The 27,800-nt window shown below is 39.2% G+C and overlaps 1 protein-coding gene across 9 annotated transcripts in view; it reads left to right on the top strand.

The window, feature by feature from the left end:
- Nucleotides 1-26,158, top strand: part of DPYD (dihydropyrimidine dehydrogenase) — a 362,954-nt gene extending 336,796 nt beyond the window's left edge. For all 9 annotated transcript variants that reach the window (XM_087733357.1, XM_087733360.1, XM_087733362.1 and 6 more), the window contains 3 exons: nucleotides 10,777-10,920; nucleotides 21,804-21,944; nucleotides 24,704-26,158. In XM_087733357.1, coding sequence (XP_087589483.1) covers nucleotides 10,777-10,920; nucleotides 21,804-21,944; nucleotides 24,704-24,874 — 456 coding nt within the window. In that variant the 3' untranslated portion in view covers nucleotides 24,875-26,158. The remainder of the gene's footprint in view (nucleotides 1-10,776; nucleotides 10,921-21,803; nucleotides 21,945-24,703) is intronic.
- The last annotated feature ends 1,642 nt before the right edge of the window (nucleotides 26,159-27,800 follow it).

Raw genomic sequence — 27,800 nt, 5'->3', positions numbered from 1 at the left:
ATACTCGGAAGCCTAACTGTGCATACAAATCAATGAAGTCTTGTAGTAACAAGATGATCAGAACTCATTTTAGAGCTATTATAGTAATTTAAAACAAGATAGTTTTTAAAAATACAGTGATGTATGCCTGTGAACTGTCTTTCTGATGATTTGCACGTTAGATTTTAAAAATCAAATTCTTACTCTGATTGACTTGAGTGAAAATCTAATCAAATTAGCATTTTAGAATATACGACTATTGTAATGTCATTTTCAGAATACAATGATACTTTAGATATTATACTTTAGCTGTTATAAAGACAGATAAATATGCAAGGCAGGCACTGTGGGGGACTTGGAAGGTTGATTCTAATGAGCGCTTTTCTGTTTGTCTACATTAGGGTTTTATATAGCATCTATTACTTTGGTACCTACTCATTGACATCTCCTCACTGCTTGATGGTGATATAGGAAGCATTTATTTCAGTTTGGTGAAGGTATCACTTTTGTAATGCATTATTGATATTTTATTCATAAGTTTGATATAATATTCATTCTAAATAGTTTAGCAATTACTTTTTTTTTCAGATCTGTTTAAAAGTTTTAATAACTTCAAATGATCAAAATTCTTCATCATCACTTTCTTTCAGTGGGATATCCCAATTTTACCATATGGCTATATTCTTATAATTTTTTTTAACGTCGTGTTATATGTTGATTTGTCACATTTTCAAAACTGTTGGAAGGCCTTAATCAAACCAGAATACCAAAACTCTTCATAGGAGAGCATCCAGCATTTTCTAATCCTACCTCTCGGCAACTGAAGTGGGAGTTTTGACTGTCTAGGGGTGGAAGCACTTACTGTTAATGCCAGAACTATTTGTATTATGACTCTTAACATGAAATTTAGTGAGTTTAGATTATTGAGGTGATGATAAAAACCGTTGTATTATTGAGTTTGAAGACTCTAAAAGGCAGTGGTAGGCTCTTGGTCATAACTGCACGAGTTGACTGGAGCTCATTTGTCTGCACTGAATACTTTACATTTAAATTAGGATTGTGTGAAGTAGAGATGGAAGGATTACTGTGTGTGAGAGATGAATGAGGGAAAGCGTTGTAGTCTGTGCAGGAGGAGGATAAGTAGTGTAGCTCATCTGCCATAAGAGATGGATTACAATGAATCTGAAGTGGAAGAACGTTTGCTTAGGAATTATTAGCAGTAGTTTGCATTTAAGTAATCTATTAGTGAAATAATATATGTATAGTTATGTGATTAGTAATCTACCAGGGGAAAGCAGAGTTTATTTCTAGATATATTGAAATGATGTGCTGTTTACAGTATAGGCAAGTCAGTAATAAATCTGAGGCTTCCATGCAAAAAATACATTAAAAAAAAAAGGCAGGATAAACAAAAATCAAAACAAAACCAAAACAAAAATCTGCAAAAGTTGCAGCAGATGGGAAAAGTGTATGCTCTTACCACTTGTGCAAGGTTTAACTGTTAGCAAAAAGTGCTTGATAGGTAAACTTGCAGCTAAAATACCTATAGCAATGCTGAAAATGCACTTTTCTTTGCACACAGTGGCAGCCATGGTTATTTTACTGAATGTACTCAAAGTCTCATAGAGTGGCTTTCAAAATCTTGGTTTATTCCAGAGTCTGGAAGAGGTGGTTGCTGGTTGCCCTCTCTGCCTGGTCTCCCGTTCCCCTGAGAGCATGAATTTGATGGTTGTGACTGATTAGACTGTGTAGTTTTTATATGGCCGTGGTGCATACATAGACTTTCTGTGTCTAAGTACTGCAGGGTGTCTAGAGCTATATTTCCACCAGGGAGATGCTGGAAGGGAGTGTGGGAGAGCTAAGGAGGATGCAGATAGCGTGCATTTCACCTTGTCCTGCCCACAGGGTGCATTTGCCCTTGGGCTGCGTGGTAGCATCAGGTTGCTCAAGGAGCTTTTGAACAGGTTCACGTGAGTCATGTAGGCAGTTGAAATGCAGCTTCATGGGGCCTCACAGTTCTAGAAACAGGGCTAGGCTGCTCCTGGCACCTGACCCAGCTCATTTAGCACAAGTGGAATTAGCAAATTCAGCTTAATACAGCTCCACTCACCTTGCTGGGTCAGCAGCATCTATGATTGACAGGTCGGTTGGTAACCACAAATGCAGAAAGGATATTCATGCTTTCTTATAATCGTAAGAAAAGATTTATTTTTCCCGTTTAATAGTCTAGCTAGCACCTCTGAAACTTCTTTGGAAGGACCTAGAAAACAGACAGCCGTTAGATACTGCTAGAGTTCAGCCTCGTCAGTACATGTGCCCCAAGAAGATGATGGTTAAATCCAAAGAAACAGGTAATTTTAGGGTTGTTCTGAACAGCTTAGTTACCAGCCAGCTTGGAGAAGAAGGTGGGTAAAAGTATCTAGCAATGACATTTTTTCATATGATCAGGTAATTTACAACATTGATGTGATAAGCGCATAAGCTGAATGTATGGATATATATATACTACAGTATATAGATACACATGAAAATGTGATTACTGGACTTACATATTTTTACTTCTGTACCAGTAAAAGTACAAAATCTTGTTTGCACAAAGTTTTTTCTGATACTAAGGCTCAACTGATACTGATCCATGTTTCCTAAACGCATTTGAATACAGTTATGTTTGCTTGCCTGTCAGATATTTGTTAATAGCCATTCTGCTGACATCTGTGTTACGCTGCTGCTTAGCTGACAGAATTTCATCTGTATAAATGGGTGGAAAGTCCCTTCCTCACTTGTCCAACAAACTGGAGACAAAGTGCCTGCCAATGTTTTAATTTCTTTTGCATGTTCTGGTTAGAGAGTGAGAAGAATGCTTTCACTCCACAGTGTCATGAATATGGTAATCTATGGAAATCACAGAAAGCAGGTACTTAAGTTAAGCACATACTGTACTACAGGAATCCCTGATGAATTCAAGTCTCTTCTGTTTAGAGAAGATGTTGTTGTCTATTAAGTGACAGACTGCCAGATGTTCATGAAGTAGCACAGTAATGTGTATCAGTATCTTCTTTTCTTCACCCCAGAAGGTAACATTTTCTTTATCATCTATGTCATCCTGGCTTTTGATTGTAAATGTCTAAGCTTGCTTCAAATATTAACTCCTTTTTGTTTTATTGATGAATATTTCATGACTTGAGTACATTTGTAGAATGTAAGTTTTTGCTGCACTATAGTAAGCCTATAATCCTAAAATCTTTTCCTTCACTTGGTATATATAAGCTGCTAAAAACCAAACATTTGAGGTAGAACATGAAGAATAATTTGTTCGTGATTTTGAGCTAGTAGAGAAAATTTTGGCAGTGTTAGAAAAATGATGAAAGAAGAAATAATTGTTATTTTAAATAATGGTTTTATCTGCACGCTCAAGCATGGTACTGTATCATAGTGAGGTCACAGCAATATGTTTTCCTAGAACACACATTAATGTTCCGTTTAGTCTCAGAATTACTGCAGGGCTGGGGGTTACCTCGCCTGCTTTAAATAATCATGGTCTAAAGAGCGGGCAGAATAGTTGAGTAACTAAATGCAATCGTATATACACACGCAGTGTGGGGAGCAGAGGTTACAGGAACAAGTATATGTGCAGTAATTACAGATTATTGAGACAGTGCTGTTTACAAAGCAAATAAAAGTTCCAAGGAAAAAAATCAAAGTAACTGAAAGGCAGAGTTCATTTTTTTTCTGAAGAATTGTTGTGTTCTGTCCTTTATTTTGAGGCATTTCTACATCATTAAAGGCAGTGATGCCAGTAATGTCTCAGCTCTAAGAAACAGAGCCGTGAGAATGTGTGAACCCTTTAATACAAGGGACAAATTCTCTGTGGCTTCTTGCTAATGTAACTACAGCAGCTCTGGGGGCTGTAACAACTGGTGTTGGCCCAAGAAACTCACCATCAGATGGAAACTGATGCAGCGAAGTATCCTGTCCTCTCCATGGCACGTCGCCTGCCGGCATGCCATGGGGAGGACTCTTGCAGAATTCCCTGCTGGAGGGCTTGACATGAACCCTACGGCCATCTGGATAACTCCTTCATGCCATGGGCCCTTACCATGCAGTGTATGGGAAGGGCCCATACGTTAGCATTGCCAGACTGACACAGAGAAGAGCAGCTATTGAAGAAAATTTAGCTTTGAATGTCTGAAAGATTACGAATGTCTAAAAGAATAAGAATTAGCAGCTTCGCTTTCTCCATTGCCATACATACTTAGTTTTCATTAGTTATGCAGTTAACCAGATTAGTGGGGAAAGCTTGTGCAAAATATTCTCTCCATATATCTATGAATATGAATATGTGTGTTGTTTGCTACCTTCAGAGGAAGAGAATTTGGCTTTATTGTTGGGTTGGGATTTTTTTCCCAGAAGGAGCACAAGCTACCTTGACATTGTGACAAGATTTTGTTGTTCTTTGGTACTGGGACTTCGTGTTTTCTTCCTCTCTGGAAATGTTGGAGTCATGTTTCATTGTATTCTCGGGGAACAAAGAAGAAAGCAGATACCACTTCAGGAAACTTTAGAAATCTTTTTTTTTTATTGTTTGTTGCAAAGTTGCAAGAGGATGGAGGCAAACCACTGAATGGAAACTGTTCCGCAGTGTAAAGTATGGTCAAGGCCACATGTACGTGCAGCATGTAATAAGGATTCTAGATATATGCAGCCATTTTGAGCACGTTAGACTTTAGAAAAGCTAAACTTGAAGGATTCAGAAGCAACTGGAAAAAATCATTAAAATTGAAACTGCTTTCTCTGGAAAACTTTATACATCAAATATAGAAGTTTTCCACATGAACAAATGGGGGTCAAACATTACTAAAACCTTTGTGGTGAGGGCATATAAAATGGCCCATACAAACCTGATTTAAATTCTTGTAGCTGCTGGGTGAGGGCAGCTGTCTACCTTGCTTAAATGTTAATGTTTCCCTTATCTGATTGCCTTTCCGTACCATGCTCCCACTTTCAGGGGTCCTGCTTCACCTATTACCCTCTTCAAAGCTGTTCATTCTTGTCTGCAATCTTCGTAGCTTTAACTGTGTCTGAGGTAGTCACTTGGCTGTGTAGCCTCCCAAGCTGTTTCAGTCATAGCTTTTGCCCGCCTAGCTGCTTGTCTCCCCAGTTCTCTGAAGCCAATGAGAAACCTTCCCAGATGTAGTCCTGCCAAGGCAGCAAACGGATGAAACCCAGCTTTTCTGCACGTTTGCAGAAGAGAGTTGTATTTGGGGAGGATAGCCAAACCAACTACAGATCATAGCAATGAGTAGTCAGCATGAATTTATAAAGGGAAAACCATGTTCGACCAACTTGATAGCCTACTACAATGAGATGACTGGCTTGGTAGATGAGAAAGCACTAGGTGTTATCTTTAGCAAGGCTTTCAGCACCTTCTCCCATAGCATCCTCATAGACCAACTGGTGAAACTTGCTATAGCTGACTCTGCTCTAAGCAGGGGGTTGGACTGGATAGTCTCAAGATGTCCCCTCCAATCTCAACCACTCTGTGATTCTCTGAAGGTAGTTGACCACCTTTGTTCTTTTCAATCATTTAGAGAATTTGTATTTTCTCCTCCTTTCTTCTCTCCTTCTCTGAGGGAAAGCTGTTGGTTAAGTAATTTCAGAGAAAGATCTGTTCAGAAAAACAAGTCACAGAGAGTGAATATTAAGAGCCATCTCTTGTTTGATTTCTGAAACACACTAGTGTTCTAGAACACACTAGTGTTTGCCACTACGTGGCAAAGTTTTGGTGTGACAATTACGCAGCCATTTGCATAGCTACTGAGTATGTGGGCCTTTGTTTGGTGCATCTCTACTGCAACCAGTATAGAATATTTCAGAAGAGCAATTTGAACTCTCTTTTAGCAGTTCAGTTTGTCAGACATTTTTCAGTCTTCATTCTTGGTCTCATCTAGTTTTGCTATGTGCAAGCACAAACATCTACACTTGAAAAATGCGAAGTATGTGAAATAAGACAACTTGGCTTCAGTTCCATTTCCAGATTCATGAGGGACATCGCCGTGTCACTTAGAATTGTTTACATGTTGAAAGTCCACAAGAGGAACTTAGAGAACGAATGCATATGCATCTTCATACCACAGACTGGAGGCAACACTCAAGTATAAAAGAAATTGGATAATGACATTACATTCAATACGGGAAATTCTTCACACGTGAGGAAAACAGTATTTTTGAAACATGTTGCCTCATAGCTAAATGATACTGCTACCCCAAACTTCCATGAACCAGTGATCCCTAGTAAGTTCTTTCTTTACCTTGTGATCACTGCTCTCTGAAAATAATTTTTATGAAAATTACTGTTTTCCTGTGTTCTTTTTGTTCTTTTTTGTTCACATCAGCATATACCAGCAGGATATACTTCAGATCCACTGGAGTACTCTAGGAGACTGTTGCTTATTTTTGGTTTATGATGATACCTAGCTGTGCTAGCTGAAATCTGGGTCTTCTAACAGTAGACAGCATCCAGCCCTTTAGTAGGAGACTAAAGCAATGTAGTTGCAAAATAAGCATCCCATGACTACATCATGGAGACATACATGGACTTTTCCAGAATAAGGAGCAGATCAGTTTCAAAGTTAGAAATAAAGTCTGGGTCGTCTGACGCATATTGCACTGCCCTGTTCACTAGCCTGTTCCACCACTTAGGCTACTTGCTTGTGTGCCCACAAAAATTGCAGCAATCTGAAGTAGAGGATGCTCTCTACTTTTTACCATTAGGAAACAAGCACCTTTTTTAGTTCATAATATGCTCAATTACCTTTAGATTGATCCATGAATAAATTATAATCAAAACAGACTTATTCACCTTAAAGCTCTCCCGGCTTAAGGTTTCATTGTTGATTCATTATGTTGTCAGTTCTCTATTGGCAGGATAATGCTTTTTTATATCTGGATAGAGACAGTTTTAGTGGAAGATACTGTTATCTTTAAATGAGTAGGATTTAGCTTTTCTGGTGAGAACAAATTCATCAATGATGAATCCCTGGAGAAAATACTGAAACAAAAATCACAATGTTGCTGGAGATTTATACAGTTCATCAGTTAAAAGGCAGATTTTTGGATGTCTTGCAGGGGGGAGGGGAGAGCATTTGGATTTTTCCTTTCTTTCTGTAAAATACTCCAGCACAGTGTTTCAAGCTTCCAGTTTTGTGATAATGCAATTATAAACAATGAAATAATACCACTTAAAATATTTATTTTGGCTCCGTTCTTGATGTTATCCCTCCGATAGAAACACATTGAATTATGGCTATACAGAGACAGATGGATACAAATAATGCAGCTCTAGACATCACTGATACAGATATATAAGTAGACAAGAATTATCTAATTACTCTGCTTGTGGCAATCTTCGAAGCACTCCACATATTCATATTAATTGTTTTTTTCTAGGCAGATGTTGATATGACAAAGATATCAGTGTATGGAGAGTTTAGTGACATTGGAATATCTGGAAATTAAAAAAAAAAAAGTACTGTAGAAAGATTTCAAAAGCAAACAGAGTTAAACTCACCAAGTTCTGTGCTTGTGCTTTCATTGGGAATTGTGCTATTAAATCCCCTATATGCTTAGGAAGATATCCCCTACAATGATTAGAGGTGATTTAATTTTAAACTTTCTTAAATATCCATCTCTTCAGCACTTATTTCAACGTTTCCACTTCTGCCGTAGCCAGTGACTCTTTTCATTAAAATATTGTTTGCCATTTCATATGGCCTTTGACTCCAAAATGTTTGAAACCACAGCTCTGAACAATAAGCAGTCTCATCAGCGTTCCCTATATCTGTGCATTACTCATAAGGGGAACCATCAATAAGTCCTTCCTAAGCTCCTGAGGCTACATTTTCATGTATTATTTATTGTTATAGAAAAGATTGCTGGTTTTCAGTGTTGTTTGATGAAATTTGACTTGGCTGCTTGTGAACTACTAGACTCCACAAACAAAATAACCGGACCATTTCTATGGGCACACAGTCACCTTCTGTTAAGTCAGTGGAGGCTCACTGTGTATGCCCAAGCCTGGACTAAGACTTAGGTGTTTCCTTAATTATTTTAAATTCCATTTAATCAATTTCTTGGTGGAAAAACAGTAATGCACAGCAAAGACTGAGGTTGGATGATAGTTTTCTAGATTAATCATAATTTCATTTCTTTTTAAAAGGTACAGGTTATATAGTTTAATTTAACTGCATGCATGTCATTAGGAAACATCTGAATTACGGTACTGATGGCATTGCACACTTTTCAAAATGTCTACTGTACATTCCAGCTAACAGCTATGTTAGATGTAAAAATCTAAATACTTCCATCTCACAACTTAGAAAATAAATTAATTGCCTTTGTAATTCGCGCTTCACCTATACACAAAAAATGAATCCTTTTGCCACACTTTTCCTTAGATCACCTCTTTCATTTCATTATACTCCATATTTCTGTCTGTAGAAATTAGGAAATTGGGCATACATTAAGAGAACAGAAAAGTAAAGGATTTATTCTGCAAAGATTTGGCTATTCTTCCCAAAGATGATCTTCAGTCAGTCAAGCCATGAACAACTGTCTCATCTCTCTACTACTTCAGTTAAAACCTCAGCAAAATTAGCTTTGCTACCTACTCTGAAAGTCAGCGATTCAATTCCTGGCCAGACAGGAAAGAGTCCAAAAATGCTTTGTCATCAGGTCTCCTGCCCTCTCAAGCCCAAAGTTGTTGGCATCAGCACATAAATTATGGAGAGAAAATAGTTTCTCAGTGACACAGCTACTACTTATTCGTAGCCAAAATGTATTTCTAATTGATGCAGCCTAGCAGACATACAAGAACACTTTTTATCAAAATTTATATTTTTTAGATTTTTGCTAAAACTCTTAGCCTTTTTAAAATTCATATAAAGAATTGAGTCTCTATGCGTGTGCTTTAGAGCCTATTGATTAGATCAAAATCAGACAAATTCTTCCTTCTACTCATTTTCCTGTTTAAAATAGTTCTGCTTTTGCTGTCTTGACTTAGGTATGTAAGGCCACTACCTTACTGCTGTTTGCAGTAATATTTAAAGCCTTATTTTAAGACATCCTAGAACATTTCCTTTCCAAGATCGTGTACGGCAACTGCATAGAAAGGAGTTTATTTGATGTCTGTAAGGAAGCCCTTGAACATGACATTCAGGAACAAAGTTCCCATTGAACAGAGAAGAGCCCTTTGCTGGTGGGCAAACTGGGGCTGCATCTAGATTTGGGACAGGTGGGGTCTGCAACACCCCCCACAGTTCAGTCTTGCATTTGCCTAGATTGAGGCTTTGCCTCAGAGTACGGCTCAGTCCCAGCCTGTACCTCTTCTGGAGAGCACCATTGAGACTGCAAGTCTTGTTCTGGCTTGAAGTTAAAAATGTGTCGAGGCCACAAACCAAGTCTCAGAAGCAGGGAAGCATTTCAAGGACCTCTCCCTCTGGCTGTATGCTCAGAGTGCCAAAACCCTAGCAGCCAAGAAAGCTTTTATTTGTCATAACAAGAAGCTTGAGGTCCCAAGGTTGGGTATTGTGACTGACAGAGCTCCTTGAGGAATTTTTCTCCTAAGGATTAGCAGAAGAGCAGGGTAACCTCTTCTGGATTTACTTCATTTTAAAAAATAATAATTTCTAAATTTTTAAATAATTCTGGTTTTAAAATTCGCATTGAAATTCCCTCTTAAAAAATTGATAGCCACAGCAGTACTGTATCTTGTTCGATATGCTCTTTGAGGTTGTATTATTAGCGTGAATTAATGCTAGCAACTGCTGAGGCTATGTATCCCCTGTTACTACCTGCTAGTTTCTGCAGTACTGCAGTAGCTTCTGAACGGGGTTTAGTTGGGTGGATAAAATACTTTTGCAGAATAAGGAACTAGTTTCAGGGGAGGAAGGGCATGGTCTTTTGCATCAAGCAAAAATCCATGTTTTCTACCATTTTTCATTCACCTAAACCTGTGACTGTGGCACGCTACAGTTGTCCATATCTCTGCTAGGTAAGCAAAGGGACTTTTTCTTTCAGGAAGCTGGCTGTTTTATGAAATCTGAACCAGCACTTTCATGTTCTTGGGTGAGACATGAGTTTTGCAATTCAGTGAAATCTTCCTCTAGAGTTTGCTTAATTGGGTTCAAGGATTAAATGTTGCAGAAAAGACTGCAAGTAGAACATAGAGGTAAATTAGGAGATTAGAATGTGTTTCAGTTCATTTGGTGTTTGTTAGCCTTACTTTGACAGGTCAAGACAGCCTTCTGTTATCAGAATGCAAAATACATGTTTGTAAGCTTTAAAAATAGATATTGATATATTCAAATATCCATACCAATAATCTTAAACACTGGTGGAACCCTTCTAAGTAAACTGATAGCTTTGTGATACCTTTCCACATACTATAGAAATAAAGTTACACATTTGAATTATTTAACATGATACATTTTTATATATAAGCAAGTATGCAGAGGGGAAATATAAGACTGTTAGATGCTGACCTGCAATTCAGCTATTTTTCTGCTCTGGTATATTAATATTTTAATATTCAATGTATATTTTCAAGTCAGATCCTGAAGTTTGTATCTGATTTTTATTCACTTCTCGCTCTGGTAGAGTCTCACTGATTTCAATTTCAATTCCTGAATAAGAAGCAAGTTGCACTCAGCAAGGACTTAAGATCTGGCCCTTGGGATCGGACTCACCTTTTTACTACACCTGCTCATTAAGCATAATCTTGTTTCCTGATTTTTCTTTCAGAAACTACCCAGTTTTGGGCCTTACCTGGAACAGCGTAAAAAGATAATAGCCGACTACAAGATTAAACTGAAGGAACAGAGCATGGCTGCTGTGCTTCCCGAGAAAAAGCATTTCATTCCGAAGAAGCCCGTTGCAGCAATCAAGGTAACAAAAATACATGCTTACGCATAAGAAATGATTAGCCATCAGGCAGTTGACATGCACAGTCATTTCTAGCAGTTTGAGTTGGTTATTACTGCTTTTAAGCTTGTTAGAGGGCATCAAAGACAACTATTTATGCAGACTTTCTAGCTTTTAACCAAAATCGATGGGAGATGATTTGTGAGGTACATGTATACGTATTTCCCTAATGTCATTTTTTAAAATGAAGATATTCAGGCAATGCAACAGTAATTGTAGAACAAGGCATGGGTAATGCCTTGAAGAACGAAGCAGAACTGTTAACAATTTCTTTTAGTTTGAATGCTACAGTATGAGCTCAGTTTTGCATTGATACCTTTTGATTACTTGTGATGTGCTAAATACTTCCATCTCTCATGTAGGATCAATGGAAAAGGTTGGTGTTCAGTACATATGAAAGCTGTGTCATAGGTTTTAGACTGAACTTTTAAAGCTGGAGAATGTTTGTCTAAATAGCTGATCCACCATCTAGAATGAGTAAATGTCAAGATGAAAATAAAACCTGTGACCCCATCTACTGCATAATCCATACATTGGAGCTTTTCCTTTCCCTTAGGTAGCCAATAAATGTCAATAAAGTGAAACATCAGAAGCTAATTATTCTAGGTGTTCACTTTAGACCTTACTTAAACTTCATGTCTGAATAGGAAAAAGAAGCAAGCAAAAGATTTTTTTTTTTTTTAAATCAGAATTCTTATGTAGGCCCTTTTATAAAGCAGTGCGAAAATTATATCTGTTGAGCTTGTTGACTGTCTTCCTCATGTATGTGAGAATATCAGATATCTACAGATAGGTAACTTTCACTGTATGATCAGACCTGTAAGAATTCTTGCAAAAATAAGGCCAAACATAAAATACAATATGACCAGTGGCTCAAAATAGCACATAATTCCTAATGGAATTTTGCAGTTTACCAACACATGCAGTATTCCAAGCTAACTGGTAGAACTCCAAAACCAGCCAAGGAGAAATTTTGAGTCATCTTCCTGCTTAAGTTGAATACTTTACCGCTTCTGTCGACCTCTCTCAATGTTTTGGACTGCTTATTTTTGTTTATCTCACGCCATTGAAAATCACTCCCCTCCTCTTGTGCTGAGGTTCCCTTCTTTATGTATATGAAATGTTCCAAAGAACAGCAATCTACTCTTTTTTTTTCCCACCATGATGAGCATTTTCAAAGCCTACTTGACCTCAGAGGTTCTATGGTTCTGTTCTCTTTGCAGGGAGAGTATTGATGTAGGGAAAAAGAGAAAAAAGCAGCAACAGCCGATAACTGCATTTTCAATGAGATAGCTTGCTTCTGAAAACAGCAGAAAACCAAAAAACTGATCCCATCCAAAAGCAAATAAACAGAATGAAGGAAAAAGTTTAGCAAGAGGGAAAACAGACATAAAGACTTGAAAAAAAACATAAATAAAAACTTGAGGTCAATAATTTATCAAGCCTAACTCCAAGTACAAAAGCAAAAAAGAACCAAGTAGTAGGAGACAGATTAAAAACAAGAAAAGAGGCCCTACTGCAGGGAAGAGGAAAATTAATTCCCCAAAACAAAAACTTTTGATTATAAAGACATTGAATACTTTTGTGTGGTGTCTGTGAGGAGCTTCTCAGCCAGAGAAATCAGGTTAGTGTCTTTCTCACACCTTCATTTAAACAAAACTGAAAAAGACTGAAGCAATTAGAAGAAGGTAGGAACCACCAAAGCTGATTCTTGACAGTCTTTCAGTCTGACCACCTCTTTAGAAGGGAATGTTTTAACCATAATGAGAAAAACAGCAATGAGAGATGCCCACTAAGAAATAGGAAAATACCTGGGTTTTGCTTGAAGTAGGGAACTTGCCACTACAAAGGGAGGTTTTAATAAAGTTTATTATTAATAGATCCTTCTATTATCATATTGTGGAGAAAATCTGCCAGGAAGATTCAGAATGTTCATTAAGGAAGCAGAGTGAAACTTAATGAAAAAAGGTGACTTATCTGATACCCTTCCCTGATCAGGAATTCTCCACGGAGAGAGGCAGAGGAGCTTGGACTTGAGTGATTTATTTGTAACTGTCCAAGAAGTACTCACACTTAGAATTACAAATCCCAGTCCGTCTCCAAGCAGTTCTGTCTTGGCTGACCCTCTAGACAGAGAGAATACGTTCTGTTAGTTCAGACTAGGATATCAGGGGGTGGGAATGGTCAGCTCTTATAGCTAGTCCCAGCCTAACTCTAGTTCTCTGGAGCAGTGAAGAGGTATGCTTGAAAGCTGATCAGACCTGAGAGACAGCTGTCCTTGAAAGAGCTATGACCCCTGCTTTGGCTGGTTGTATTTTTGGAGGGTTGCTGCAAATTTCCTGATGCCTGCCCAGAACTCCCTCATCTGTCTAATCGGCTGTTGGGTTGGAGATATGTAAATTCCAACATTTGTTTAAATTCCACATTCTGCCAAAATGCCTTTTTTTATAGATTTAAAAACCCTCTGTGATTATCCAAAATCTAATTTAATTTTTGGATGGCTTTTCCCATGGCTTTTCTTTTTATTTTCTCTATTTTTCAATATTAATTCAAACTGCATACTTTGATATTCAGCAGAGTTGTTTCTTCTTTTCTCACTTGTCTGTAATATCAGAATTTCTGCCATATGTGGATATGTGCCCTGGATCTTTTCTTTTCAGTTGCATTTTTGTACAGCTCCTACACATGTATTTGCCTACCTCAGGTTACCTACTTATTACTTTCATTTCTTTCCTTATACGTTCCTGTGTTTTTTTCCTAATAATTCAGTTCTTTGTCCCTCAGGGCCAATACCATAATATTTGGTCACCATTTATCTGCTTATTTTATTTCTTCCTTTTTTACTCCACAAGTCTTGCTGTAGAGATTGCCCTGTTTGGTAGTTTCAACCCTCTGGCGTTGCTCTCTTTGTCAGCTTAGCTAGGGCATGACATGTTGTTCCACCTGTTGGAAAAAATAGCCATAGAGATCCTCAAGCTTAAATTCTTTGTGTTTGAACTATTTTTCATGCTTGTGTGTACAGATGTGTTTACATGGTCTTTTACACCTACATTTATGCAAGTCTTTTTATGCTCATGCCGTAAGCACCCAGCTGGAAGCCAGCACCTTGGGAAGCATCTAGCCACATTTAGTCCAGTGCTGTGCTTAATCTAAAAAATCCTCTTGAGAGGTGAAGTATATTGATCTAGGCACAGCACTATTATGCCATAACAGTGTACCATTTGGATCCCTCCTGGCATGTATCTGGGTGGTTCAACATGAGTAGTTTTAGCTTGTGCTTGCCTGCCTGGAAAAGACCATATTGTAATCTTCATCATAAACGTGGAGCTGTTGTATATTTCAGGTGGAACTACGCATGTGTCTCCCATAATTTATGGGACTCTAAGTCTGCTCCTCCCAAGTGTTTGCTCCAACATGAATCACAGCAATAATCTCTCCTGCAGTAGCCCATAATGATCCCTTCTCTATCACAGTACCTCAGAGAATATTCTCATTACATGTGACAGTTTAAGCAAATTGAAGTTAGTCTTCAGATATGGGGAGAAATCCTAGAGTCCAAACCTCTTCTTTCCCTCCCCCGCTCTGACTGTAGAAGGACTGCCTCAAGTGGTTCTGGAAGAGAAGAGAAGAGAAGAGAAGAGAAGAGAAGAGAAGAGAAGAGAAGAGAAGAGAAGAGAAGAGAAGAGAAGAGAAGAGAAGAGAAGAGAAGAGAAGAGAAGAGAAGAGAAGAGAAGAGAAGAGAAGAGAAGAGAAGAGGAAGAGAAGAGGAAGAGAAGAGGAAGAGAAGAGAAGATTTGAGTTGGAAGGGACCTCAATGATCATCTAGTCCAACTGCCTGACCAATTTAGGGCAGACCAAAAGTTGAAGCATATTATTAAGGGCATTACTCAAATGCCACTTAGACACTGAGAGGCTTGGGGCATTGACCACCTCTTTAGGAAGCCTCTTGAATGTTTGACCACCTTCTTGGTAAAGGAATGTTTCCTAATGTCCAGTCTGAACCTCCTCTGGTTCAGCTTTGAACCATTCCCATGCATCCTATCACTGGATCCCAGGGAGAAGAGATCAGCACCTCCCTCTCCATGTCTTTCCTCAGGAAGCTGTAGAGAGCAATGAGGTTCCCCCTCATCCTTCTTTTCTCCAAACCAGACAAATCCAGACTCATTAGCCGCTCCTCATACGACATTCCTTCCAGCCCTGTCACCAGCTTTGTTGCCCTCCTCTGGACACATTTAAGGACCTTAATATCCTTCTTAAATTGTGGGGCACAGAACTGCACACAGTACTCAGGGTGAGGCTGCACCAATGCTGAATACAGCAGGATAATCACCTCTTTTGACTGGCTGGTTATGCTGTGTTTGATGCACCCCAGGATGCGGTTTGCCCTCTTGGCTGCCAGGGCACACTGCTGACTTGTATTGAGCCTGCCATCGACCAGCACCCCCAGATCCCTTTCTGCAGGGCTGCTCTCCAGCCACTCCTCACCCAATTTATACCTGTGCCCGGTGTTACTCCGTCCTAGGTGCAGAATCCAGCATTTGGACTTGTTAAATTTCATCCCATTAATCATTGCCCAATGCTCCAATCTAGATAGACCTCCCCCGCCCCCCAAGGCTGCCATTGCGCTAGCAGCCCGTAAGAGGAAGGGCGCTATGCTACTGTATGTAAAACTGGAATGACTGTGTGTTCCAGATCATGGCTGATTAATATAACAGCAGCATTACAGTAATTATGGTGATATTTGCTATCTCAACATCTCGCTAGTTTGCTTGCCTCTTGTCAGGACAGCACATCCAGCAGAAGTTTTCGTGAGCTCTCCATGGTGTCTCCTACCGTGTTTTCTCTTGCAGCTTTCTTTTATCTAGAATGTATCTGTTGTCAAGAACAGCAAAAGTTACTTATTTTGATATGCTGTTTGTCCAGCTGCATTGTTTCACCGTGATAGTACCTGTTCATCTAGTTTTATAAAATCCCTGTGAAATTCCTTGGGTTTTCTTTAATTTAGTTTAAACTAAAATCTCTATCAACTCTATAGTCTTCTGGTTCAAATCTTTTCCTGAAACACATGCAAGCATGTTAAACAGCATCATATCTAAACCAGAAAATTGAGACACTTTGCTCTGTTAATGTTTTGCCTTTTCTGAACATTGATCGTTGTATTCCAGCTCTTTATTTTTCCTTTGTTTAGCCAACTTGCAATCCCACATCATGGCTACTTTATTTCAGAACTCGGTTGTGTCAGAGGCCTATTGAAACATAAAATTTACCATTTTTTTATTATTATTATTTATTGCCTCACGATCTTCATAAAGAATTGTGATAGATTCACCAGGCATCATTTTCATTACAGAAGCCGTATTGAATTATGTAGTAAAGGTTCATTGGAGTTATTTTGCGAGTCCCTCTTTAGCTAGTACTGCAACTGTTTTACTTGCTTTACTGAAACAAGACTTAGAGGTCCCTGAAGCCCAGAGCACATTTAATAGTGTTTTTAACTATTGGCAAAACATCTGTAATCTTTCAATGTAAAGTTAGTTTGAATGAGATTACATATTTTTGTTAGCCACTTTACTGTAAACTGACCTTGGTCATGTACCCTTAGATTCTGGTGACTTTTTCCTCTTTAATCCATAATTTTTTTTTTTTTAACATTTCTTCTTTTCACCTCTCTCTTTCTGTGACAGTACCTCACCTTTATTACCAAAAAAGAGGTGGAAAGCAGGTATCTCCCTAATGGAGATAAACACCAGTACACAGAGTCATTTACTTTCTTTGCAACATTTCATCCCCTTTCCATGCTCTCTCTGTATCCTAGCGAGGGCACTTCTGCACAACCTACTGAATCCTGAGAACTGCCCAAACACCCCATAAATAATAATGAACAGATCAAGCGCACAACTTTGCTATATAAACATCAGGTGCTTTGTTAGGAGTTTTTAATATTACTTAGTGGTGAATCAACTTCAGCATTTGCATCGTGGTCAATGATTCCTCAGAGACCTGAAGACTGAGGTTGAGGCCTGTCCTTAGGACAGGCTGTTATTCACAACAAGCAGACCTCTACTTCTGGTGATGTAAAGATTACCTTGCTTTCCTTACCTGCTGTTGCTGGCAGCTTCAAGCGCACAAAGTTCCTGGTCAGTGAACCCTTCTCCTGAACACAGTGTGACACGCAAAGTGTTTTATGGTGACTCAAAAAGTGCAATAAGAGGACAAGAATGTGTGTTCCCTTTGAACTTGCTGTATGAGATGCAGTAGCTGCACTGTGTATGGCATTCTAATGATCTAATGAGAGGCCTGTGATGTTCGTCATCTCTAGAGCATGGTGTGGTCTTTTACAGTGTGGTCTGCATGAAGAAGGACACGGCAGGTTTACAAGGAGCCATACCTGAACCATGATTTGTATTTACAAATATAGGTTTACTAATATGATGGCTGATGAAAAGCTAATCACCATAAAATGTTTGATATATTAACATTAAAAATGCAGCTACAGTAACAGGAATAGCATTGTAAAAATAATATCCTACTGAACAGATCTGCTCCTTGTGTATACTCAAAATCACATCTGCCTAGCTTAGTGACAAAATGAATTTTTTTCTGTACTCATTAGAAACATAAAACTAATGGATTCTGCTCTGATTCTCTCCATAGCAACTGAATTCCCTGCCAGTTCCAGTTGCAGGACTAAATTCCTCTCCCAGTTCGTTCAGTACATTTTCGTTGAGAAGAATGGGACGGCACAGCAGTAATCAAAAGGAGAACTCTTGGTCCCTGAGATTGCAAAGGTGTAACTTAGGACAAAATTTAACTTCCAGCTTATTTTTTTTTTATTGCTGCTGGTAATGCATAAGCCAGAAAGAACACAGCTTGACTTTCAGAACCTGGCTTCTGTTCGCAGGTCTGGCAGTTGGCAAAAAACCCATTATACTGTAAACAGTGCAAATTTGATCCGGAGGCCATTGAGATATACCAAGTGTGGAATCCCATAGTGCCATTTTAGACAGTTGCTTTTTGGAGTGAAACTGCACTTTAAACAGTGAAAGCTGATTATTTCTTGCTGCACTGTTTATTTTGTTCCAAACGTTTATGATTTGATGGAAACAAGAAGCTCTGAGGTAGCTTGAGATGCTGTAAAAGAGTGCACCTGCAAAACATCTTTTAAGTAACATTGCTTTTTTAGTCAATAAAGTCTTGCAACTTTGCAAATGAATAAAGATACAGTTTTTGCTTGAGAGAAAGAAGTGATTAAAAGACACAACACCCAGGAGTGTAAATGAGCAGTAAATCATTGACGCAGTCTTTTGAAATCACTTTCAGGCCTCTAAAACGCCATCATCCTCCCTATTTGGGATTCTAAGTCCCCAAAAGTGTATTTTGTGAGCTGTGAGAAGTGAGACTTGGTTGCAAATTCAGAAATCACCATGCCATATGCATTGTTTTTGTTATTCCTTTTGTAAGTTTGTAGCTGGAACAATCTATTTTGACCATGTTCTTCTAAGCAACCATTTCCTGAGCTATCTAATGCTAGCCTAAATCTTGGACTGTCTCCCTCCTGTCCCCCAGCTGCTTCTCTGGAAGACTATTAACCACCTCACTCCTTTCCCATTTAAAAAGCCTTTTCTAATTTCCACCTTTAAATTTATTCATGCCTGGCTTATAATCACGTGTTCTTGTGCCAGCATTGTCATTTAACTTAAATAGCTCTTTTACCTCCCTGTTGTATATATAAAGAGACGTCATATTCCTGCTCTGCCTTCATCTTCCTAGGCTAAACATCTTGTTAGGCTCTTTTTGTCTTCTCTCATAAGCAAGGCCCTCCATCCCATGATTATTTGAGCAGCCCATCTCTGCAGCCTGCTTGAGCTTTGTGGGTTTTGTTAACATCCAAACAATATTTAAAGAATACAGATGTGAATCCAGAACCTCCCTGAGAAAATTGTTAATTACCTGTGCTGTTTAAACATCTGCCTTTGTTAGACTAAAAAGCCCTTCACTACCAGGAATCTCCCCATGTTGATACTTTTACAACATGAGCAGGCAGTGGCAAGCTACTTCATTGTACGTTGTACAGCTTTTGCATTAGTTCTTCAAATTCTTCGGTACACGGACCAGTATTGCAGATGACACGTGCATTTGTGACATACAGTGGAATGTTTGGGGGCTGAATACACGAGAGGCTTACAGGATACCTAGCATTGCTGGGGGCAGTAGATCACACACAGACACATGTATTTTGAAACCTGTAGCAGAGATGATACAGACAAGCCTACATGAGACTTGAAACAAGCTGCAGCTGAATTCTACAACTGCGATTTTTCCACTGATACAGAAGACTGCAGAAACCTGAGAACTGTAGCAACCTGAAAGCTGCTGAGCAATTCCCAGTAAATCCGTGAACTTTTCTGAGTAAGACGTGGCAATGAAAATACAGGGGGGTGAGCAGTTCCGAAGAGATCACATTTGATTGAGTTAGTTACTGTAGCTCGTCAGTGGAGGCACAGTAAAGTACTGCGTGTCCAAGTCTAGTCCTTTGTAATACCAAAGTAAAAAGTATTAGCTGAAACACTTCCATAGTAGTTAATTGACCTTTTACAGTGGTTTACTTCAAATTTGCAGTGAATTTGGACCACGCACGTAATCAAGCTTGCACAGCTCTGTTGATGAGTGCTAACTCATTAAGCTGTGATAACTTGCTCACTTACAGTCATCTGTCTATACTCATCATGCTGCCTTTAGCAATGTGCCATAGCTGTTTTGTGCTGGAAGAGCATTAATGTTCTCTATGTGTTGCTGAGAAGAACTGGAAGACTTTCAGCACTGAATGAATGAAACCAAAGTATTTCACATGTCAGCAACTTAGGACAACTTAGGAGTTTAGCAGAGAGAAAACATTTGAGTGTTTTTGGAAGAATAAACCAGTACAATTTCCCTGTCCTTCTTCCTGGGTTTAGGATATGGTTAAATTTCCTACCTCAACAGTCATTAAGAGCAACTTCATAGATCCTACCACTGCATCCAGCGAACAAAGAAATTTGTCTCATCTCGTGAAGATACTATTGTAATTTAAGTGCTGAAGGCCAGGTAGGCCTCACAGTTAAAACTTCCCTGAGATGAATGGGAGTCGTTCATTCAGGAAGTAGAGCGGTTGTTGCAAGTTCTCAGCAGACTCAGGAAAACAAAGTTGGACCCATTTTTGCATTTAATTTATGTAGCAGAGCTTTCCTTTAGTACTAACAGTGATAAAGCCATATTACCCTGTTTCTCTGATGTGGCATAGGAATAATTAGGGATGCTTTGTTTGAAAGTAAGGCCGCCCAAAATAAGATGTGCAATGAGAATTTAAGTTACTGTAATCTGGGTCTTCTGCAATGAGAATTGAAAACAATAATAGAGCATTGTATGCGATTATAAATTATACAGGTTAAGTATAGCATACTACTACACACTTTAAATGGTTGCTAATCATTTCAGAATAATTTTTTGACTGATAGGAATAAGGTAAGTATTGCTTCTTCAAAAAATATTGAGAAACAGAATACAAAAAGAAATCCTTCTCATGTTTCTTGGCGATGCAAGACCAAAGGCAAACACTTTGAAGCTTGTAATTCTGGGCAGACTTGTCTGTGTCTCATATTTGGCTTGATCTTGAACATTTTTCAATTGACTTGGATCAAGTTCCGTAATCAAAATCATAATGGCTTCCTGGTGCATTACAGTAGAATGACTTTGAAGCCAGTTCTGCTCTCCTATCACTCAATGAGATTTCTCTAATACTTGACAGTTATACGCCTTTTTAAAGCAAAAGTAAAATGTATTGTTGCATCACATAACCTTCATTTACTGAGCCCAACTTAATCTTAACAATGTAGAATCTGGCACATAAAATCGAGCTTGTTTTGCAACATGGGAACTGTTGTAGAAGCATGCTTAGTAAACTCACAAAATATCCAGGGAACCAATACAGTGCCACAGAGCGAATCTCTTAAAATGCAGTCATGTGCCATACTTCCACAATTTAAACTAATTTAACTGAGGGGTAGCTGTAGTCGAGAGGACCTGGGACTTGTCCTGTCTCTGCCATTGACTCAGTGAAGCTGAACTGCCACTGAACTGTGCAGTTTCCCTTGATGTAAAGTGGAAATGGTTTCCACCAGGTAGGTCCCCAACAACTTCTTTTAGAGGGCTTGTCTTCCCCTTGTCGTATGCCCACGCGCTGTCCTGCCATACACCTTTACTTTTGCAGCACAGATGTGTAAGGTTGATGCCACAAATTCCTCCCTGTGAAGTTAACAGAACTGAATCAGGACTTGCAGGATTAGACCCACAGCTTACTTCTGTACAATATTTGCAATAAAGTGATGATCATGTCATTTGTCATTTGCGCATCTTACTAAAGACAGAAAAGCAGTTAGTGTTCTCTCTGTCGTTTTATTTGATTGTGCCCCTTTCTTTTCTTGCTGGGAGTTCTTAAATCGGTGCTAATGAGAAATGACTGAGGATTGTTTGTGCTCCATTGTGTTCCTTGAAGTTTCACACAATAATGGCAAAACAATAGCACATTCAAAATCAAGTACTAAATGTGTAACCTATTTGTAGAATGTGTTTGTATACAAATATATACTTCTAGTGCTGCCTACATTCAAAATGTGCCTGTATGGAGCATTCTTCCTATTTTACAGGAGATATGAAGGTCAGCAACTTGGAAATTTATAAGAAAAATCCTAAAGATCATCACAATGCATGGCCAAATCTTCCATATTAAAGTACTAGAGAGTGCTCCTGCGCAGCTATAGAAACTGCTTAGGTATCTTCTAAATGAGTCGATAACTTTTTCTTTTCCCTAGGATGTAATTGGAAAAGCACTGCAGTATATTGGAACATATGGTGAGCTCTGCAACACAGAGCAAGTTGTGGCTCTGATTGACGAGGAAATGTGTATCAACTGTGGCAAATGTTACATGACCTGTAATGATTCTGGCTACCAGGTAAGAGCACAGCTGTAATTAGCAGAAAGGCACGATGAGTTATCTTTCTGCTGCTGGGAAGAAAGAATCCACCTTCTGTTGATGAGCAGGTGGTAAAAACAGATGTCTAAAATATTGGATTCGAACCCCAGCGTGCTCCCAGGCTATGCCGCGCAAGCCCTGCCCGAGCTGTTTGCGCAGCGGTGAGACCACCGCCCAGCACGGCTTCTTCTGGAGGGCTACGTGGAGTGTACCGCATCTCGCTCGAGGTCACTCTCCCAGTCTCTCCCTGCTTGCAAGTGGGAAGTGGGATTCTTTTTAAGAGGAAGAAAATGAAGGAGACCCAAGTCGGATGGCAGTAAATGTAGTTCTTTGATGGTTTTCAAGTCCATAAGGGAGAAAGGGAAGAATGTATCCCTTCCCACCAAGGGGGTGTGGGGAGACAAGGGCTGTTCTTATTGCCAAATGCTTTTTAAGAAACTTAGTCCATGTTCCATCAGCGTAACTGAACTTGAACTAATTCAGGTTTCAGGCAGGTGGATTTTTGTTTTGATCTTGATTGAGGTACAAATCCTTTCTTTCTCCAGGATAGCTGCCAGGGTTTAGAGCAGCAGGTTGAAGTTTGCAGAAATCATTGTGACCAGAAAATAGCACAATTTTGAGCTGGGCCTCCTGTTTGCAGCAAAGTATTTCTCTGATTTCTGCTCAGTACGGTAACATAAGTTGTATGAAATGTATCAGCATTTCTACGTGCCATTCCTTGCCATGTCCACTGGAGCTCATGTACTAGTCTGCAGTAAAAAGGGCAGTACAGGAGGACTCATATTCTTTTAGAAAACCAAAGTACGGTCTAGCATAACCTCCATGGAATCCAATATGCAGTAAGCAGTAATTTCTACATGAATTTTTCCATTCCTCCCAGTCCGAGAATAGTTTGTCAGAAACAAATACTTTAACTGAGCAACAAATTTCCTCTATACACCATGACCTTTTGTTTATGCTTAATTCAGTCTAATCAATAGTGGGTCTGATGAATTTAACTACATACAGTCAAAGAAAGAAGTCTTCCCATTTAAAATCAACTCCTGCAATTAAAACAAGTGTTTCAGAGCAAAGGTAGACGTTTTTTCCACTTATATGAGAAAATTAATGCAGCATTTATACCAGATTAGATTACTACAGTAGCCTTTTAGCTGTCTAAATTTCTTCTTGACACTGCAGCCTTCACCTCTTCTCCTTCCGTCAGATTTCCCAGTGAAGGGGAGGATATAGCCCTTGGAGAGCAAAAGACCGTGTTTATATTTAGTAAAACTTTCTTTTCTATTACTGGAAAAAAATCAGCACCAAAAGAACCGAAGCTTAAAACCCCAGGAGGTTTTCTAAGCACAAAAAAAAAAGGTTTTCCTTAATTAATTAAAAAAGAAATAAATTGCAAAGAATTGCAAAGAAATTCTTAATTGCAAAGAAATCAACTTCCCCCCTTCAAAACAGCATTTGCTTTATGTTTCTCTTTGCTTCAAAAATATCCATGCTGCTCCACAGAGAGCTATCACCTTGTATGACTCCAGCAGAAAAGCTTTCCTTAATTTAAAGTTAGCACTGTAGTCCTGACTTCCTCTCCCTCTCGAACTCCCTTTCAAGACGTGCATTGTTGTTAGGGAGAGAGGAAGGAGTCCTTCTCAAATACTCACAAACCAAAGCTCTCTTTGTGCTAAAGCTAAACTAAAACTTGTAGATTCGGGGCCGTTAGTACCAGCTTCATGGCCTTGCTGGTTGCTACAGCAACTTCTGTGCTTTCCCGGTAGTGAAACCCCAAAGGCGGCAAATCTGCCTTTGGAGCCAACCTGCAGCACCTCCTGGTACCTCCCGTCTCCTCCCTGGCTCCCCCAGTTGCTGACTGTGCTTAGGGAGATTTGCTAAGGCACGATTTGTTTGCAGAGAAGTGAGAGTTCAGCTTTCAGGCCTGATTTTTCCTTCCCAAAACTCTTAAAAGTAGATACTCAGTGGGGCTTTTTTAATTTTTTACTTTTCTAGACTTGCTTCTTAGATATTGAAGCTTTTGCGGTTGTGTGATGCTTTTGTTTTTGCTTTTAATTGCCATTTCCATTATACCAGGAGCTTATTTCATTGAGACTGCAATTGTTATTTCACATTCAAATACACTTATCACCCTAATTGGTAATGAGGATTCACTGCATGGAAACGTGAGAACTAAAGCAAGCTCTGCCTGTCCAAAACTCAGATATCCCTTTCGAAGATTTGCAAAGGAAAATAATCATATGAGGCACAGCATGCTGTATTTTTCTCTGCTGTTTATTAAATTAGATTGTTTATGCTGTGCTGAAAATAAAAGTGAAAAGACCGCACTGTGGGCATCATCGTGCTGAAGCCGTACAGGCATGGTCTGGTGTCTCCTCTGAACCAATAACCCCGGCAGATTGCTGTCGTATGAAATATTTCCTTCACGCAAAGGAGAAATATCCCTCTGGGAGTTTAAACATCATGGGCCAAACTCCTCCTTTTGTAACCAGCCCTTGTGACCCGTGAGCTTTCGCCAAGGTATAATTTGGCCCATATTTCTAATTTTGAAGTGTCGGGGGGGGGGGGGGCGGGGGCGGGGTTGTTTTGTTCCCTGCCAGTTGAACAGTTGCTATAGCCGCAGTGCAGAAGCACACCAAGATGTGTCCAAGTGTGCTAGCGAAGGAAATGCAGACACTAAAATGGGAGCAATTTTGACCTTTTCCATGAGTGACATCGATAATGTTTATTCCTGTGCGCAGGCTATCCAGTTTGATCCCCAAACCCACCTGCCCACGGTTACTGACAGCTGTACAGGCTGCACCCTGTGTCTCAGCGTCTGCCCTGTTATCGACTGCATCCGCATGGTTTCCAGGACAACACCCTACGAACCAAAGCGCGGGCTGCCCTTAGCCGTGAACCCCGTGTCTTGAGGTGATCAGTCTGACAGCTAATGTGAACTTCATACTTGTTTGATGCAATTGATTCGCTTTCTAATTAGTCCTTGAAAATCTACTCCTATAAAAAAATGTAATATTGATAGCTGTTACAATGAACACTGTGTTTTCCAATTATTATTTTTACAACAATTAAGTTTTGAAATTGCAGAAAGGCAGCAATTAGTCAGTCGTGGCTGTCACTTGTCCACTATTTGTAACTTTCTCCTTACAATTCATGCTGCAATTTCAAAATTTCTCTATACGCTTTTTAATCTCTGTGTATTTTCTGGCTGTAAATATAATTAAGAAAGCATTTTTAATGAACTACAAATCAATGTACAAGCTAACTGTTTTCAAGGAGGCATTTTGTAATTAAACATTACATTTAGTTTTAAAAGAGTTTCTTAGAAGATGTAATTAGCTACATAGCATTCAAACAAAGCAATGTGGCTTCTATTTTTCTATGGGAAGAAATGAAAGGGAGTTTAAAATAGGATTTAAGAACTGGATTAATCACTTTCAACTACTACAGCATATGGTAGTGTATTTCTATAATCCTTTTTAATTCTTTCTCACACTAGGCACTTTATAGAATAAATTTGCTGTGCACTGACACATGCTGGACTCTTCAGATTTGGTGTTGCATGGGTAGCTTGATCGTTACTTTTTCCCCCCAGTGAACACTCATAACATCTCTCTAAAAATGGTTAAACCAGCCTATTATGAAGTCCAGGTTGCATTTCAGGATTCTGAGATGTGACAACATTTTTTTGCTCCAAGCTCATCCTCTAAATAACTTTTTAATTGTGCCAATTAATGTTCCAGAATGTACACGTTACAGGTCAGAGAGCTGATTACGTGCAAATGGAATACACACCCTGCAGACTGCGTTTGCCAAACACAGACACATAGGGCAAACTGGCAAGATGATTTCCCCTAGTGCCAATTCTTCATACTTCTTGGTTATGTATGGTTATAATAGTTTCGCAACCAAAAAGAAATATAGACTCGTCTGTCTCGCTAAACAATATCTCAGTTTTAATCCATTTTTCATTCACAGTAGGAACTTTCTAATATGAACATATTGCTGGCTGCTTTACTCCACTTAAGAATATAAAGCCTTCAGTTTCATAATAATAATAATAATACGTGATCTATCAGTTCAATTTCTTGTACCCTACATTGTGATCAGCAAAAGCTTTGATTAAAAATATACTCTGACTTCTGTTTTTTGATTTTTGAATTGTGCACTGAATTATAAATAAATGTTGAAACCAACTTGGGTTTGTTTGTGTGGTTTGTTTTTTTTTTTTTTCATTTACTAGCCAGATTTTTCTTGTAGAGGCTTGTCAGGTGGCGTTTCATGATCTCTAAGATTCACTCCAGGAATCATTAATGAGTTAATTCATGTGTACATTATTCCATTAATTGCCTACAGTGCAGAACGTAGCATGCTCTTTGCCCCTTTCTGGCACCTCTTTGCCTTTGACTTCTCTTCCTTTTGCAGCCCTTCCCCACACGCACACACGTGTGTGCACACATATGTACACTCTGTGTCACTCTGACGCTTTGAAGTGTCATTTCATTTACTATCCTTGCTCCACCAACACTGTTTTGCTGACACTTTGGGCTTGCTTGATGAGATCCCTTGGCAGGCTCAAGCCCAGCGTCTCCACTAATAGCTTTCTCTTCATACTTGAATTTTTCTCTTCATCGCTGTGGATTTTTCACACTCTGATGAAAACAGGAACAGATAGTCGTACTGCTTAGAAAATATTTGCCTGAAACTTCTTTAAAGCTCTTGGTCTTATGGTAGTTTCTTATCTTATGTGAGCTATAGAGGACTCACAGGAAGAACAAGCTGTGCAGGTTAGGGGCAAAGTTTGGAGAGTCTCTGTGTGTACGGCTTGTACCTCTTCTGAGGAGCTGGCTGATAGGCAGAAAAAAACCATCAAAATGAGATCGTCTGCAGGTAGCATTTTGTGTTCTCAGCAGATGCAAAGAAAAGTAGCTATCTTCTCCCAGGCTGTTACCGTGTACTTCTTGTATCCTACCTACCATGAACCCCGAGGGTGAAAGGCGGTGTGTCACCTGCCACTGAACTGGCCAGCTTCTCCAGGTCTTTTGTTGCTGCATCTTTTATCCTGAGGGCATCACATCTGGTAGTGTGGCTTCTTTTAAATACAGGACAATGCCAGGAGACCTAATTTAAGTATCTAAGCACATGTACATCATAAATGTGGCAGCAAAATTAGAGCTTTTCCTAGGATATTCAGCAGTCAAAGGACATCCAGTATTCCCAAGTAGCTATAAAGTAATCTTTGGAGGAGTAAAGGCATTATTTGTGAATCAAGATTATAACCAAGACTATAATTTGTTTACCGAAGAAGGAATAATGGGTTATATTATGCAGGTTTCTTTCTCACTACCCGCCCTCTCCCCCACTCTTGTTCTGCCAAGTCCGTTAACAGTTTCAGGAAATACATTCCCAAATGAATGTGAATACTTTCTAACTCTGGCAGTCAGCAATAAATCTGTGTGTTGCAGGAACTCAGAGAAATGGCCACATTTAGGTCTCCTGCAGGATTGTCTTTAACTCATCAGGGTAAGGCGAGGCGTAAACAGGCAGGGGAGAGAGCCACGAAGGACATATTCCTGGGTTTTATGGGTTTTTCACATCCGTCTTGGGAAATCCATCCCATTCAGTACATTCAAGAGCCAAGAAAACAAATCAGAAAAATCTGGTCTATTCTGCAAATGCTGTAGCCAGTTATTAGAAAAGGGATATGAATTTTCAAAGTGTAAAAGGTTCCAAATTAAGCTCATATATTTCAGTGATTTAGTTGCACGTTTAAGGAATTATGTATTATTAAAGACACGCTGGGTGAGATCCTGCAACCCTAGCCCTCACAGTTTTTAG

Source organism: Nipponia nippon, unplaced genomic scaffold, assembly GCF_047370975.1.
Source record: "Nipponia nippon isolate SJK-2023a ecotype South Korea unplaced genomic scaffold, ASM4737097v1 scaffold_5, whole genome shotgun sequence".
Lineage (NCBI taxonomy): Eukaryota > Metazoa > Chordata > Aves > Pelecaniformes > Threskiornithidae > Nipponia > Nipponia nippon.
The sequence above is the reverse complement of the archived record's forward strand: the minus strand, read 5'-3'. Positions and strand labels throughout refer to the sequence as shown.